The sequence below is a fragment of the Alosa sapidissima genome, chromosome 8, assembly GCF_018492685.1.
Source record: "Alosa sapidissima isolate fAloSap1 chromosome 8, fAloSap1.pri, whole genome shotgun sequence".
Classification (NCBI taxonomy): domain Eukaryota; kingdom Metazoa; phylum Chordata; class Actinopteri; order Clupeiformes; family Clupeidae; genus Alosa; species Alosa sapidissima.
In genome coordinates this window covers 34020850-34035849 of record NC_055964.1, presented here as the reverse complement: position 1 = coordinate 34035849, position 15000 = coordinate 34020850, and the positions used below count along the sequence as shown (strand labels likewise).

The following is a 15000-nucleotide window of genomic DNA, read 5'->3' as shown; positions in this document are numbered from 1 at the left end:
GTGTGCAGTCGAAAGGTCTTTCCTCAAAGTGAGAGATGTGTGTGTGGAACACTGTGACGGCCTATTAACATCTCTCCAAAAAATGAGCTATTGAGTCGGCCGCTGAAGGTGAATGGGGGCCGTGACGCTGAGGCTTTGTGTGCCCGCCACCGCGCCGTGTCGATCGCGCCTCTGCCTCGAGGAAACAGAGTCCAGCTGGATGGCCAGTTGTTCTGGAGGCAATCTCCACCGTTTCCACATCGGACGGAACGAATGGGGGTCTGATACCGTGCTTAATCTTCAGGCCCCGGGAATGACCAAGGACATCGGCAGAAAGAGAGACGCCACACACACACACACATTTCACTTGCTTTTCTGACTGCAACGCTGAAACTCCAGCCGTATGTGTAAACAACTAGTGGTCTCATGCAGATAAAAAAAATGAAATAATAAATAAATATAAATAAATAAAATCAAATGTGTAACATTTCAAAAGGAAGATGAATGTGAGGTGTGGAAGTACACGGAATGCTAATGCGGGTCAGTAGAGACGGCCCTTCCATCGGTCACCTGAGCTGCGCTCCCAGGGCTGAGCTCTGTTTCGCCGTCTCGGTGAGCGAGTCCCCACTGGCTCGTTAGCTTTTGTTCTGATAAACAGCACGAATGATTAATCATCTCTAATGCCCCAGCAGAGTGGGGCCAAGACTACAAGGGCCAGAGGGAGGTGGCTGTAGAATCATAAAACGGCTCGGGTGGGGCATCTTGTGTGAAGTTGCCCCTGAGAGCTGCTAAATTACCCCCAGAGTCTAATGGGGATAGAAATGTGTGTATAAGAATATCCCCGAATGAATTTTTATGTTATTTCTACAGTGCATATCAGATGAGGTGCATCTAACAGCACGTGTGGGAGGAACCCCACTGCATTCTGGGCCGTTGGACTTTGAACTCCGGGGGAGTTTTCCCGCCCTGGCCTTCCTGACCCTCGATCCCCAGGTTGCCTTAAAAAAGGCTCTGAACCATCGATGAAAACTACAAACACACTCAGACCTGACAGAGGTCAGACTCATATTTACCAGCTGTGATGATCAACACAGCACACACACACACACACACACACATACATACATACACACAGCGGCCTTATTGACACACTCACACCCAGATAGAGGGGAACATGGCTCAGCTGTGTTGGGGCTGTCTGTTTCTGCAGGCCGGAACATAACGTGTCTGAGAACATAACAGATTCCAACTCTGACATCCAGTGCATGTTGACACACTCATTAAGCGTGTTTGATTAAGAACACTTACGCACCTTCTTTCCTTGTCTGCGTGTGTACCTGTGTATGTGAGTGCTGTGTGAGAGTGTGTGTGTGTGCATGATTGATGTGATATAGATACATCTTTTGGAGCTGGAGAACAGCGCGCGTGACGTGCATGGCCCCCGGGCGCCCTGTTTCTACTTCAGCAGGGCCAGTCCGCTTGCTTACTCCGGGGCTGCAGGTGACAGGTCCCTAGTCCACTATAAGACCCTGTCTCTCCCTAGTCCACTATAAGACCCTGTCTCTCTCTAGTCCACTATAAGACCCTGGCTCTACCGGTCCCTAGTCCACTATAAGACCCTGGCTCTCTCTAGTCCACTATAAGACCCTGTCTCTGCCGGTCCCTAGTCCACTATAAGACCCTGTCTCTCCCTAGTCCACTATAAGACCCTGTGTCTGCCGGTCACTATAAGACCCTGTCTCTGCCGGTCCCTAGTCCACTATAAGACCCTGTCTCTGCCGGTCCCTAGTCCACTATAAGACCCTGTGTCTGCCGGTCACTATAAGACCCTGTCTCTGCCGGTCCCTAGTCCACTATAAGACCCTGTCTCTACCGGTCCCTAGTCCACTATAAGACCCTGTCTCTGCCGGTCCCTAGTCCACTATAAGACCCTGTCTCTGCCGGTCCCTAGTCCACTATAAGACCCTGTCTCTACCGTTCCCTAGTCCACTATAAGACCCTGTCTCTACCGTTCCCTAGTCCACTATAAGACCCTGTCTCTACCGGTCCCTAGTCCACTATAAGACCCTGTCTCTACCGGTCCCTAGTCCACTATAAGACCCTGTCTCTACCGGTCCCTAGTCCACTATAAGACCCTGTCTCTACCGTTCCCTAGTCCACTATAAGACCCTGTCTCTACCGGTCCCTAGTCCACTATAAGACCCTGGCTCTCTCTAGTCCACTATAAGACCCTGGCTCTCTCTAGTCCACTATAAGACCCTGTCTCTACCGGTCCCTGTCTCTGACCCCGTTCTCTCCTCCCCTCCATCTGTCTGTGGTTGGAGCTGTTGAGGATACTGTAGGTGGGGCAGGATAATGAATCCCAGTGGACCGTCGCCTCACTCTCTCTCTTTTTCTATTCTCTTTCTCCCTGTCTTTCTCCCCCTCCCTCTCTCTCTCTCTCTCTCTCCCTCTCTCTCTCTCTAGTGGACCCTAGTTCAATCGACTGCCTTCCTGACCAGCAGATTGCATCCAGTTTAACCTTTGACCTGTTCCCTCCCTCTGTAAGGGTCGCAGCGTGTGGGACTCGTGTGTGTGTGTGTGTGTGTGTGTGTGTGTGTGTGGGGGGTGGGGGGGGGGGGGTGTCAGTGAGTGCTGGCTGAGGTTTAGTTTGATGATCTGTATTGATTAGAGAGGTCAGTTTCTCCTCCTGGTTTGATGATCTGTATTGATCGGCGAGGTCTGTTTTCTCTTCTTGGGCGCAAGCGTAAATCTGCGCTACATGACACTTGTCAGACTCCACAACACACACACACACAGTTCTCACAGCAACAGTAGCCAGGGCAGATTTAATGCAGAATAATCCTTTATTTTACAGCCTCAACCCAGTCGATCGCTTCAGTGGCGACTGACCGGTCAGAGACAACATGATAAACACACGTAGCGGCCAGGGTGGGCCCTGTCCCTCTGCGAACAGAAACTCTTTCGGAGTTGCCGCATCTGCCGGCCAATAAATAATCTAGCAGAGCTTTGGTCACTATTTACACACAAGGACACACAAGTGAGTGGACATGACATCATTCTGTGTGGAGGAGAGTGACATTATTCTGTGTATAAGAACTGACAAATGTTTATAATCAACTGAAACCGCCTTTACTGACAAGAAGAGACTTTTCCAAAATGGCCAGTTTATTTAGGTCAACAGTCGCATTCTGTTTAGATTTGAATATCAGTATTGACACCAGTTTCCTTATCACCTTTATCTGTGTATGTGCGTGTGTATCTGTATATCTGTGTGTGTGTGTGTGTTTGTGTGTGTGTGTGTCTGTATTTATGTGTGTGTGTGTGTGTGTGTGTGTGTGTGTGTGTGTGTATTTATGTGTGTGTATGTATGTGTATCTATATCTGTGTGTGTGTGTGTGTGTGTGTGTGTGTATCTATGTATATGTGTGTGTTTGTTTGTGTGTGTGTGTGTGTGTTGGTTGTCAGTGTCAGATGTGAGGGCCCAATCTGAGAACAGAGAAAGCTCGGCGATGTTTGCGCAGAAGCTGTCGGATTTTCTCGTCGTCCGAGTCGGGGTCCAGGGGCTTGTTGTACTCCTCGTCCTCCACCTCGTTGTCAGACGCGTCGCCAGCCCCATCCCCCCGCGCCGCCTGCGTTGAGCTGGGCTCCAAAGCACTCTTCTTACGCCACTTAGTGCGCCGGTTCTGGAACCACACCTGGACGGGACACGAGACACGAGACACGAGGGAGGGGGGTGGGGGGAGGAGGTATGAGAGAGGACAAGCAGGACACATTTTTAGAAATGTTTGAGATTGTCTGGTGTTCAAATGGAGATAAAAAATAATGAGAAAAATAAGAAGGCATAGGCTTGGGAGTTTTTTTGTGTGCATGAAGTTATATAATATTACATATTACATATCGTCCAACTGTTCTGAATCTCATGGATCCTGATTTCTATGCCTTTCTGTGTGTGTGTGTGTGTGTGTGTGTGTGTGTGTGTGTGTGTGTGTGTATGTGTGTAAATGTAAATGTATGATCTTGTACGTGTGTGTGTGTGTAAATGTAAATGTACTGTATGATCTTGTATGTGTGTGTGTATGTGTGTGTGTGTGTGTGTGTTTGTGTGTGTGTGAAAATGTAAATGTATGATCTTGTACGTGTGTGTGTGTGTGTGTGTTTGTGTTCTCTCCTCCCTCACCTTGACCTGTGACTCGGTCATGCCCAGTGAGTAGGCCAGCCTGGCTCTCTCTGGTCCTGCCAGGTACTTGGTCTGCTCAAAGGTCTTCTCCAGGGCGAAGATCTGGTGCCCACTGAAGGTCGGCCGGGTGTGTTTCTTCCTGCCCACCACCTCGCCCATGGGTCCACTGTCTGCAGGGAACACACACACACACGCAACATTTAACACGTAACACCGCAGGGTAACAAAACACACACACACACACACACACACACAACACTTAACACCTCATGGGATCTTTAAGAACACTCGTGGCACTGGTAATGTAAAATATCTTATATTGGATGAGATTTAACACAGTAACACATTTAACATTAAGAAAATGTAACACTGGATGGAATTATTGAAGAAATGTCACACTTGACACACACCGCTTCCCCAGGTGTCGGCTATCAGGCGACACACTCGAGAGACGACACACTGGACCCTAACACTGCATCGCAGACAAAACTCAACAGTAACACCACGTAGGATAACTGGATAAATAACTTTTAATTCCAGATCATTTGCGTGAATATTAAGAAAATAATGAATCTGAAATCACTAGAGGAAGCCACATGTATCCGCAATAAGAATTTTGAGATGCTGCAGAATAACGTGTCACAAACGGCACATAAACTGGTGATATAAATATATTTCAGTCTCCATATATTATTGATTTCTTATCATGACCTACAGTTACTGAAATTAGCAAACAATTCCGTTCACCTATACCAATACATTTATTTTTATCTAAAACATATTTTACAAATACCATAACAGTACTCTATTATAAAACACTTGATGTTTTTAGGCCTCCACTATATTTTTCCACATTATTTGTAAGCAATCATTTCATTTAATTTCATTTGGCTTAATGTTCTGGTGTTCACATTTCATTTTTTTTTATCCAGTTCTAACCAACTGCCATTACTTGAGACTGTTCAAGAAAGGAAAATCTTCTAGATAACTTTACCTGAACCTACTTGACATCTCCTATAAAATATAACTGCCCTTTATATCCTTATAACAATATCTGCCAAACATAAAATCATTAAACATATAAATCTAATCTTGTAAAGATATACTTATATACTGTTATAAGATAAGCTCTAAAATCATATCTTGTAAGAGCTCTGTAGAGCCATGTTTGAGCTCAAATGTGTGAACATTAATAAGAAATATTTTCAATGAAACATAAGATCCCAGATCTAAAATCTATAATCGTATTTTGTGTTCAGGCAATTATATAGGCTATATATGTTCAGCCTGTTATTGCAGAAGATTATGAGTGAGCGTAATCTACATTCAAAATAAATATCACTATTATTCTCAAGTATTATTATTATTATTATTATTATTATCAACAACAAAAAGGTTATCCCGGCGCTCAGGTCTTGAGACTAGAGAGTAGGCGTAATTTTCAGAGAGAAACTAAACAAACACACTGTATGCCAAACAGGAGTGCCCATAACTGCTAAATGACTTGGAGATAAAAGACAAAGGATGGGGGAATTAAGCTGAGCTCATTACATGTGTCTGAAAGCTGATAATGCCAAATTCATTAGACCATGAGCATGTGCATGTCAGCTACATGGTAATGCTAAAGTAATTAGTGGTCAATAAGATGTGATAAGATAAGATATAGGGAATGTTTTATTCATTCAAATTTGACTGTGACAACAGCACCGTCCTGTGCGTGCAGACAAGCACACACACAAAAGTAAAGAGAAAAGAAATATGTCACATCCATTACCAGCCATATGGCTAATAGGTTCTATATGAGAGTTCTATAGTTCCATATGGCTAATAGGTTCTATATGAGAGTTCTATAGTTCCATATGGCTAATAGGTTCTATATGAGTTCTATAGTTCTATGGCCAGACATACATTTGCGTGCATCACAAATATGATAAGGCTAAAAAAGTGATGGCGTACACCTGGAATATGAAGCATTGATAGTGTGTGTCAGGACCATCACCATGTTAAAATAGTTAGCCCTGATGGTGTGTGTGCTATGAATAGTTTGTGTTGATGGTGGTGTATATTATAAATAGTTAGCACTGATAGTATATGTGCTATGAATAGTTTGTGTTGATGGTGATGTATATTATAAATAGTTAGCACTGATATTGTGTGTGCTATGAATAGTTTGTGTTGATGGTGGTGTATATTATAAATAGTTAGTACTGATAGTATGTGAGCTATGGATAGTTTGTGTTGATGGTGGTGTATATTATAAATAGTTAGCACTGATATTGTGTGTGCTATGAATAGTTTGTGCTGATGGTGGTGTATATTATAAATAGTAAGCACTGATGGTGTGTGTGTGTCATTAATAGTAAGCGCTGATGGTGTGTGTCAAAAATAGTTTGTGTTGATGGTGTGTGTGATAAGTATGTAGTTAGTTAGAGTTAATTATGTGATGGTGTATATCAAAGTATAGTTAGTGTTGATGGTGTGTGTGTGTCAGAGTGTTGTGGTGTGGTGTGATAATTAACACTAACTATACTTTGATACACACCATCACATAATTAACTCTAACTAATGGTGTGTGTGTCAGTGTCAATGGTGTGTGTCATAGTTAGATAGTGTTAGTTAGTGTTGATGGTGTGTGTGTCAGAGTGTTGATGGTGTGTGTGTGTGTAATATGATGAACTCACTGCTGCTGCAGGACTGCCGGCCACCTCTGCACTCGTACGCCGTGTCTGTCCAGCAGCTCCCATTCCGACTCTTCATCATCGGGCACTCGGGGGCCTTGGCATAGCTGCCCAGTGCCGGACTGTAGTCCCTGTTGTAGTACATGCTCGGGGCGGACATGGTGGCCCCGAACCCCCCCATGGCGGGGTATCCCGAGAGCAAGGGGGCACCGGGGGCGCCCATCATGGAACGGCTGAGGATGTCGCTGATGCCATGAGGGGTGCCTGCGGGCATCTGCGCCCCGAGCCCCGCGTTGAGCTTGTAGAAGGAGTTGGGCACGGAGTACTGGCACACGGGCGCCTTGATGTCCGAGGAGAACTGGCCGAGGCCGCCGTTGAAGAGGAAGGACCCCGGCAGAGAGGGGTCCATGGACAGAGACTCCTCCGACTCCAGATTGACAGGCAGTACGGTTCGCTTTAGTAGAAAAATAAGTCTAAATAGACTTCGAAATAATAAACTCTTTAGTCCAATAGTAGCGTCCCTCCTGTAGCTTGTTGTTATTGTCCGATTGTGAGACGTCTCTGGGAACAGATCCTCCAGTGAACTCTCCTGGTCTGGTGTCCAGGCCCTTCGCCCATAAAATGCCCCGCTGCTCCGGGGCTGGTGCCAGCAGTCGCAGGCTCCTCAGGAGATCTCCAACAGGCCTGAGATCAGCTAGAGGCTCAGGTTGAGCGTGTGTTGAGGCTCAGATGCCGTGTATATGTGTGTGTGTGTGTGTGTGTGTGTGTGTATATGTGAGCGTCTCACCTGGTCTGGCCCATACCGGGGGAACTCCCAGAGTCAACAGTGGAGTGTCCGGCACCTTTGACACACACACACAGTCTTGCAGCCTCTAGCGGAGACGAATGCCCACTGGCAAATTCCCAGTCCCCGGGTCATAAATAAGAATGCGCTCAAGTTGAGGTGACACCCTCGAGATAAAGATGGGGCCCATTAGAATGCCTTCTCCCATTGGCCAGCAGAGCGCGTCTCCACTGCAATATCACTGGTTGGCGTCGTGAGGCCGAGCGTTTGATTGGACAGTGACAGATTAATAGTTTTTTGAAAAGGTAGAGAGGGAATAAGTTGCTTTTTGATCGTCTGGCTACTGCAGTGCTGCTGCTCACTGAAGCATTAAGGGGCGAGGCAGAGAGAGAGAAATGAGAGAGAGAGAGAAAGGAGAGAGAGAGAGAAAGGAGAGAGAGAGAGGGAGGGACAAGGGGAAAGAGAGGAGAGACAGATGAGAAATGGAGAGAGAGGGGCTCAGAAAGGGAAAAAATAAAGTAAAAATCCTGGAGAAAAAAGACACGTTTAGAGAAGGAGAGGGGTTAAAGATAGTACAACAGAACAGGAGAGAGACCTCGACAGGACTCTGTTGTGCGCATGATGAAGTGATCAGTGATATCTGAGCAGCTTTCCATCTGAATATTAGTCTGATATGATCTGTGACGTCTGCGAACAGCACTCCATGTCTGGATATCAGCCTGACAGCCTCACATGCCACAGATTACCTTAGTAGCCTGAATAACTTATCAATAAATTATTATAATACACTTTGATAGTGTTGATATACATATTAATAGTGTTGGCCAACATCTATACAGGCCCTTGTGTGAATGTGTGGCCAGTGTGACTGTAGTGATTTTGTTAATGATTGATAAGGACTGATAATGATTAATGACGATGATGAGGGGAGGGATTTGTTTCCTCCCCCCTCTTTGTCAGAGTGCAGCCGCTCTGTGATGTCACAGGTCACATGTCTGTGGTGCTTTTGCTGCCTAATCATCTGAACTCATGAGGTGAGATGTGAGATTTGAAATGAGTTCAGCTACAATATGTTGGTCATCCAGGCCCCTGTCAGCCCCTGTAGTACCATTGTATGAGCAGAGGGGGGCAGAAGAGCAACATGGACTTTTTAAATAAAACAAATACGAAGTCATTTTCTTCAACCCAATAAAATACAAATTACAAAGTACTATTTTGTAACATGTATCATAAATACTGCCCATCCCTGGTCATGAGTTAGAGTTTGCCATTTAGTTACAGGTGGAGAAAACAGAGAGAGGTTATTCGCTGGTAGGCCTATATACTATACTGTCGTCAGCGGCCCTATAAACATGCCTTAGGTTACAAGCTGTTACCGCTGAAAAGTTGAGGTCCAACAGACACTTCATCATCTGAAGGCACCATAGAAGGAAGTCCAAAGGAAGATTGCGGGATGGTTTATTGAGGGATTCGTAGGCCTATCTGAACTTCAGACTGGCAGACGTGTTTTTGGAGGATGCGCTACAGACCCACAACAGTAGGTGGCAATAAAGAACAAGGAAGTAGTCGAAACATTTCCATTGTCGGGTTATTATATAACGAGAAAGAGGAGGGGAGGAAGGGGAAATGATTGTACAAAGCTCACGAAGACCGTAGGCTTTGTTTTGTTTTTAGCCACAGGCCAAAATGGCCAGAATTTTCTTTTAGTTAGTCCTCGGTTTTAACGCGGGTTGGAAAAGGGGTTGAAATATAGCGTGTTGTCGTGAGTTATCTCTGTTTCAATCCAGTAAAATAAGCGCACAACGTCTGGTGCTATTTCTCTTCTTTGACACAGCTCGCTCGTCGGAAAGTGGCTTGGCCTGTGACGTTCTCTTCGGTAAAAGGAAGTTAGCGCTAGGTAAATACATTAGCAAGCGTTAGGGGTTTTCTTTTGTTTTGCTGTGTGATTTAATAATCTTTTTCGTAGAACCTTTGTCGACGAATAAAGAATGAATCTTTTCTTAAATTAAATCCGAATAAAATACGGTCGATTTAATCAAATTAAAGGCGTTTAACTGACTAGCCTTCATGTACTGGTAGCTGCTTATCGACCCAGCCAGCCAGTTCCTTTGTTAGATTTTAGAAACTAAAATTGTTTTACCGTTGAATTATTTTAATCAGTAATTTGAAGTGGCAGTAACGCTTCTTCGGAACGTGAAACGTGGCCTCAGTTTCCGTGAACTGAAGTTAGCATATCAAGTACTGTAGCTAGTTTATTCTCGCCCGATCATGTATGCACCTCCGGGACCTGCAGTCCCCGGAAACCGGCGTAGGCGAGCCGGCACAGCGCTGCCCAAGCAGCCGGAGCGCAGCCTGGCCTCGGCCCTCCCAGGGGCCCTCTCCATCACGGCCCTCTGCACGGCACTGGCCGAGCCCGCGTGGCTCCGGGTCCACGGAGGAAACTGCCCGAGACAGGAGCTCGGAGTGGCAGACGTACTGGGATACATTGACCCCAAGCTCCTGGAAGGTTGGTCTGAAGACAGCTTGTCATTTTTGGTAGCTTTCTGGCTAGTTTGAAGCTACTTGTACATGCAAATTGAGTGTCAGTCAAACAGAGAAGAGCGGTTTGCGTGAGTGTAGGCTGTAAACCTCAACAGGTACAATACAAATGTCCTCCCACTGTTACTGTTGGTTTCACCCTGCGCCTCTGCTCCTCGGCAGACTACTGTTTTAACTCCCAGACCATCCTGCTGCTACGGGTCATCGCGGCTTTCTGCTTCCTGGGGATCCTGTGCAGTCTGACGGCTTTTCTGCTGGACGTGTTTGGACCCAAACACCCGGCGCTAAAGATCACCCGTAGATACGCCTTCGCCCACATCCTCACAGGTAAGCCTCTATCAGGGCACCAACAACAGCTACACCGGTCATAGGGAAGTTAGTGTTGTCAACGGAGTAGTGCATTGTCACAGGTTGGCCTCAGTCATCAAACAGCTACACCTTTTTATAGGTGAAAAAGGGCAGTTGGTTTTATTAAAAGAGCAGTGATTTCTGTTGCCAACAATGCAAAGTGTAATTTCATACTGGGGTGTAGCATTAAAAACCATCAGAACCAAATGCATATATATTTTTTGTTTGTCAGATGAGGATTAGCGATACATTTAAGAATATCAATGCTGTTGATGATCTAGTTGATACGCTCTGTTGACAGAAATGTGGTTTAGACACCACCACCACTAACAGCTGCAGCGACAAATGGCCCTGACAGTGCAAATGCGTTCTCAGCTCTCAGTGGGGTCTTAAACCCCCAGCAGTTACTAATGCCTGTCCCTGTCTCTGTGTGTGTGTGCGTGCGTGTGTGTGTGTGCGTGTACGTGTGCGTGTGTTTGCTTGTGTGTGTGTGCCTGCGCATGCGTGCGTGTGTGTGTGTGCACGTGTGTGTGTGCACGTGCTCCCTCAGTCCTGCAGTGTGCCACGGTGATTGGGTTTTGCTACTGGGCGTCGGAGCTGATCCTGGCCCTGCAGCAGCAGCACAAGAAGTACCACGGCTCGCTGATCTACGTGACGTTCGCCATCAGCTTCTACCTGGTGGCGGGGGCGGGCGGCGCCTCCATCCTGGCCACCGCCGCCAACTTGCTGCGCCACTACCCCAGCGAGGAGGAGGAGCAGGCCCTGGAGCTGCTCGCCCAGATGGAGGATGGCACAGACGCCTTCCCCGCCGACTACGACATCGCCAACCAGTTCCAGCCACCGCCTGCCTACACACCGTAGCAGGAGGGGTTCGCCACGCACCCCCCACACCCCACTCCCGCCTACGCACCGAGCACCCCCACAGCAGGGGACAGCATCCTACCCCCCCCCACGCACCAAACCCCCCCGTAACTGGGCTGAGCACCGCACCGCTCCGCAGAGTACCCTCCTCTCCCTCAGCACCGCTCCGCAGAGTACCCTCCTCTCCCTCAGCACCGCTCCGCAGAGTACCCTCCTCTCCCTCAGCCCCGCTCCGCAGAGTACCCTCCTCTCCCTCAGCACCGCTCCACAGAGTACCCTCCTCTCCCTCAGCCCAGACGCCCCTCACGCTCCGGAGACACCACTGTTTGCCTCGCTATCAGCAGAACGCAGAACCTCAGACACTCGGGCGGCCCAGGATCTGATCGCCACCCGCCCCCCCCCCTTCCCCACGCGTCCACGTCCCCCGACCCCCTGCCCTCTCGCCCCCCCCCCCCCCCCCATGCGTCCACGCTGAGCCCTGCCCTCTCGCCCCCCCCCCCCCCCACGCGTCCACGCCGAGCCCTGCCCTGACCCGACTGCCTCCAGCACACACACTCTCCGCAGCGGGCCGCAGCTCGGCTGCTGGTGCTTCGATTGCATGTAACCGGCTGTCCGTCGGGGCCGGCGCAGGACCGCTCGTTGTGTCCGCACCACCATGTGATGTTTTCTCGCAGTAGTTTGCACGTGCGTGTGGCTGTCCCCACAGGGGTCCCTCAGAGTGTTTTGACATGGTCTGGCACGCTTGGTCTTGCCCTAATGTAACACCTCGTCCTGTTAAATGCGTTACTGGTGGCATTTTGAGTCGTGTGTATATCAGTTCACCACTCTGCTTTCGTTTAAACCACAGCAGAACCTGTGCCAACGCGGCGCCTCTGTCTCGCCCTCCAGCGCAATAATACTGGATCTCTAAACATGGTGCATACAGTAGTTACTGGCGGCCCCATGATCCGTAACATTTCAGTGTAAGGCACTTTAAACTGGAGTCGCAGAGGTCAGCAGGGATCTCCGAGACCACCAGACTCCAGGTCCGCTCTGACATGGAACTGGCACAGAGTGGGCATATATCTCGGACAGCTCGGGCACAGATTGTGTCAGTGTCAGATATAATCCGTAGCAGGGTTATTATAGTTAACAAAAATCAAGATTAAAACTAAAAATCAGTGAATGCTGTCAGTAAAAACATTTTCACTGATAGTTTCAGTGAAAACAGTATTTTGTTAACTGAAATAAACTGAAATAAAGCTCTCAAACTAGTTAGTTCTTCAGAATAAATCTAAAAAGGATCCTCTCGGAAGAGGTGTTTCTGGAACGTCTTTCTGGATTGTTTCTCTGCTTCATGAAGACGTCTTGATCTGATGTACACCAACCCTGCATATCGGCCCTTCTTCGAGGTTCCTGCTGATTTTCATTCCTTTGTGCCCCCCCCCCACCCTAACCTGACCTAGCCACCCAATGTCCGCAAGCTTTGCCTCTGCACTTGAATAACACACCCACTTATTTGCCATGTGTCTTTATTTCCTCTTCATAAAACTTCCTAAAACATTTCTTGCTTTTTATTTTTCCCACACTTTAATACGAGTCCTGAGCAGCCCCTCTGTATCCAAAAAGTCACGTAAGCAAAATCTAAATCCAAGGTCCCCTTTTAAAGTTTAGGCTATAATTATTAATATTATTATTTATTGAAGAGCTGAAGATCAACTGTGCTCTAAGATGGGCATGCATTTTTTTTTTTTTTTTTTTTTTTTACTTCCTCTTGGCTAATTAGCTCACCATGTGCTTGGCTTGCTTTGGTCTGAGTGAAGAAATGTTGGCCTAGAAATGGTGGTGTTCATGCCATGTGCTCCGACTGGTCCTTCCACACCGCCAGGAGAGGACTCTAGGACCTGGGACTAATCATGGACACTCCACCAAAGGTCTTGCCATATGACACCGGTATCCCAGATCTGCCATCATGTTTTGGACATAGTTATATTTTCACCCTCTTTTGTTTCTTTATCTTTAGGCCTAATTGTCTGTAACTGTGTGGGTGTGTTGATAATCGTATATGAGCATCCTGGGGGTACTCCTAGGAGAGTGTGGAAGATTCATTTGGCTGTGTGTGTGTGGGTGTGGGTGTGGGTGTGTGTGTGGGAGGGGGAGAGAGAGAGAGAGAGAGAGAGACAGACTGCTTCCTGTTTGATTTTTGCTGTGCTACCTTTTGTGGGGACAGTGTGGTTCTGGCCATGCACTGTTGAGCGGGACGAGAGAGTCAGGACACCGAGATTGGGAGAACCTGATTGTAATCTTTTACTGTTGAATTTTTACATGCAATGTTTTCTGAAAAGGTGATTTGTGTTGGTTTATACTGTTTTTGTTTTGTGTGTGTTAATTTCGGTATTGTAGCTTCATTTTAATAATGTGTTTTAAGAGGTGAAGTAAAATCTAAACTGATGTGTTGCCTGTCGTGTGCTTGTTTTCTTTCAACTGTCATATCCAGCATGAGTGCATTCAGAAAAATCTACTTCTGTAATTAAAGTAAAGTAGAGTCTGAAGGGGTCAGATGCAAAACCAGTTAAGTCCATTTGTGATGAATTTACAGAAATAGATTTATGTATTTGTATTATTATTATTTATTATCAGTCATGCTGTTGTAGGGTTGTGATTTTATGTATATGCATTTAATGAAAACAACCTAACAGTAGTTTAATAGAAATTACCTGGGGTGGATATTAACGTGTTTTTTGCACATTTGTGAGGGTGGCCTTTACTGTTTTTCATCTGAAATCTTCATATTCTTTTGTTACAGGAAATCAGAGGAAACAATGTAACCTCTATGAATGTAACAATGTAAGGGAATCCACAGTGCATGTTGTAATGTGGCTCTGTTGTCATGGTAACGCATGAAACAGCAGTCGTGTGCATGTATCAGGAAGTAGGATTCAGAATTAGCTGGTCGACGGAGGCAGTAACGGCAGAGAGAAGTGCATAATTAAGTATTCTTTATTTGTCTTTTTGCTATGCCTTTAATGACCCATACTAGGGCTACACTGACTTATGGAGAATGGCCATAAGGTATTACAGCCTTCTCGGCGGCTAATGCAACTAACCTTAACTAGCCTGTTAGCTTGCCTAGCTAGCTGACATTAAACCTGATAAACGCTGCTGTTGTGTAGCTATGGCTATACTTGCTAAGTTACCAACTTTAAAAATTGTATTATGCACCAATTTGGCATATTTTGGTCAGCTGTCTATAGCTATGATAAATCGGTTATCGATATAAAGTTAGAAAGTTGAAAGCATTTCAGCAATGAATCTTTGAAAGGGAATTGTTTAATTGTACTTTTTTGGAAAATGTATTCATCATAGACAGAGACCAGCATGATCCATGATAAGTTGTAAGTGTAGCCTATGTGTCAGCGTTGACGGTAGTCCTCTGGAAAAGTCGGCATTAAGGTAACACAGGCCTTGTTAATAAAGATGAATAGATGTTAAATAATACAACATGTCTACCAGCAATCTACCACCTCTACGAAACCTTCCGAACTGGTCTCGCGTCGGTACCTTGGACAAGACCCGATCCCTGCGACTGTTCCATAGAGACCGCACCCCCAATGCTCCGCTTCCGGACAGTCCTGTTACCGTTAAAGCACCAG

The 15000-nt window shown here is 46.5% G+C and overlaps 3 protein-coding genes across 6 annotated transcripts in view; 2 read left to right on the top strand and 1 right to left on the bottom strand.

Moving 5' to 3' along the window:
- Positions 1-3449: 3449 nt before the first annotated feature.
- On the bottom strand, positions 3450-7246 carry nkx6.3 (NK6 homeobox 3). The gene is made up of 3 exons (XM_042099733.1): positions 6841-7246; positions 4160-4329; positions 3450-3677 (listed from the first exon to the last, which is right to left on the bottom strand). The coding sequence occupies exons 1-3, from the start codon at positions 7244-7246 to the stop codon at positions 3450-3452; spliced, it is 804 nt and encodes a 267-aa protein (XP_041955667.1).
- A 1982-nt stretch (positions 7247-9228) lies between these two features.
- On the top strand, positions 9229-13804 carry tmem127 (transmembrane protein 127). The gene is made up of 3 exons (XM_042100347.1): positions 9229-10127; positions 10322-10486; positions 11058-13804. Exons 1-3 carry the CDS (start codon positions 9890-9892, stop codon positions 11366-11368), a joined length of 714 nt encoding a protein of 237 aa, XP_041956281.1. The 5' UTR covers positions 9229-9889; the 3' UTR covers positions 11369-13804.
- Positions 13805-14219: 415 nt separating this feature from the next.
- LOC121715042 (coiled-coil domain-containing protein 74A) overlaps positions 14220-15000 on the top strand; it is a 4238-nt gene continuing 3457 nt past the window's right edge. Inside the window, exons 1-2 of one of the 4 annotated variants that reach the window (XM_042100344.1) lie at positions 14220-14328; positions 14861-15000. The exon at positions 14861-15000 is cut by the window's right edge and continues 144 nt beyond it. Coding sequence is in view for 2 of the 4 variants with exons in the window: in XM_042100342.1 (XP_041956276.1) it covers positions 14409-14419; positions 14861-15000 (151 nt within the window). In the remaining 2 variants the exon portion in view is untranslated. Of the gene's footprint in view, positions 14420-14860 lie in introns of all 4 variants that reach the window. The other 3 variants (XM_042100343.1, XM_042100342.1, XM_042100340.1) reach the window with 3 other exon arrangements.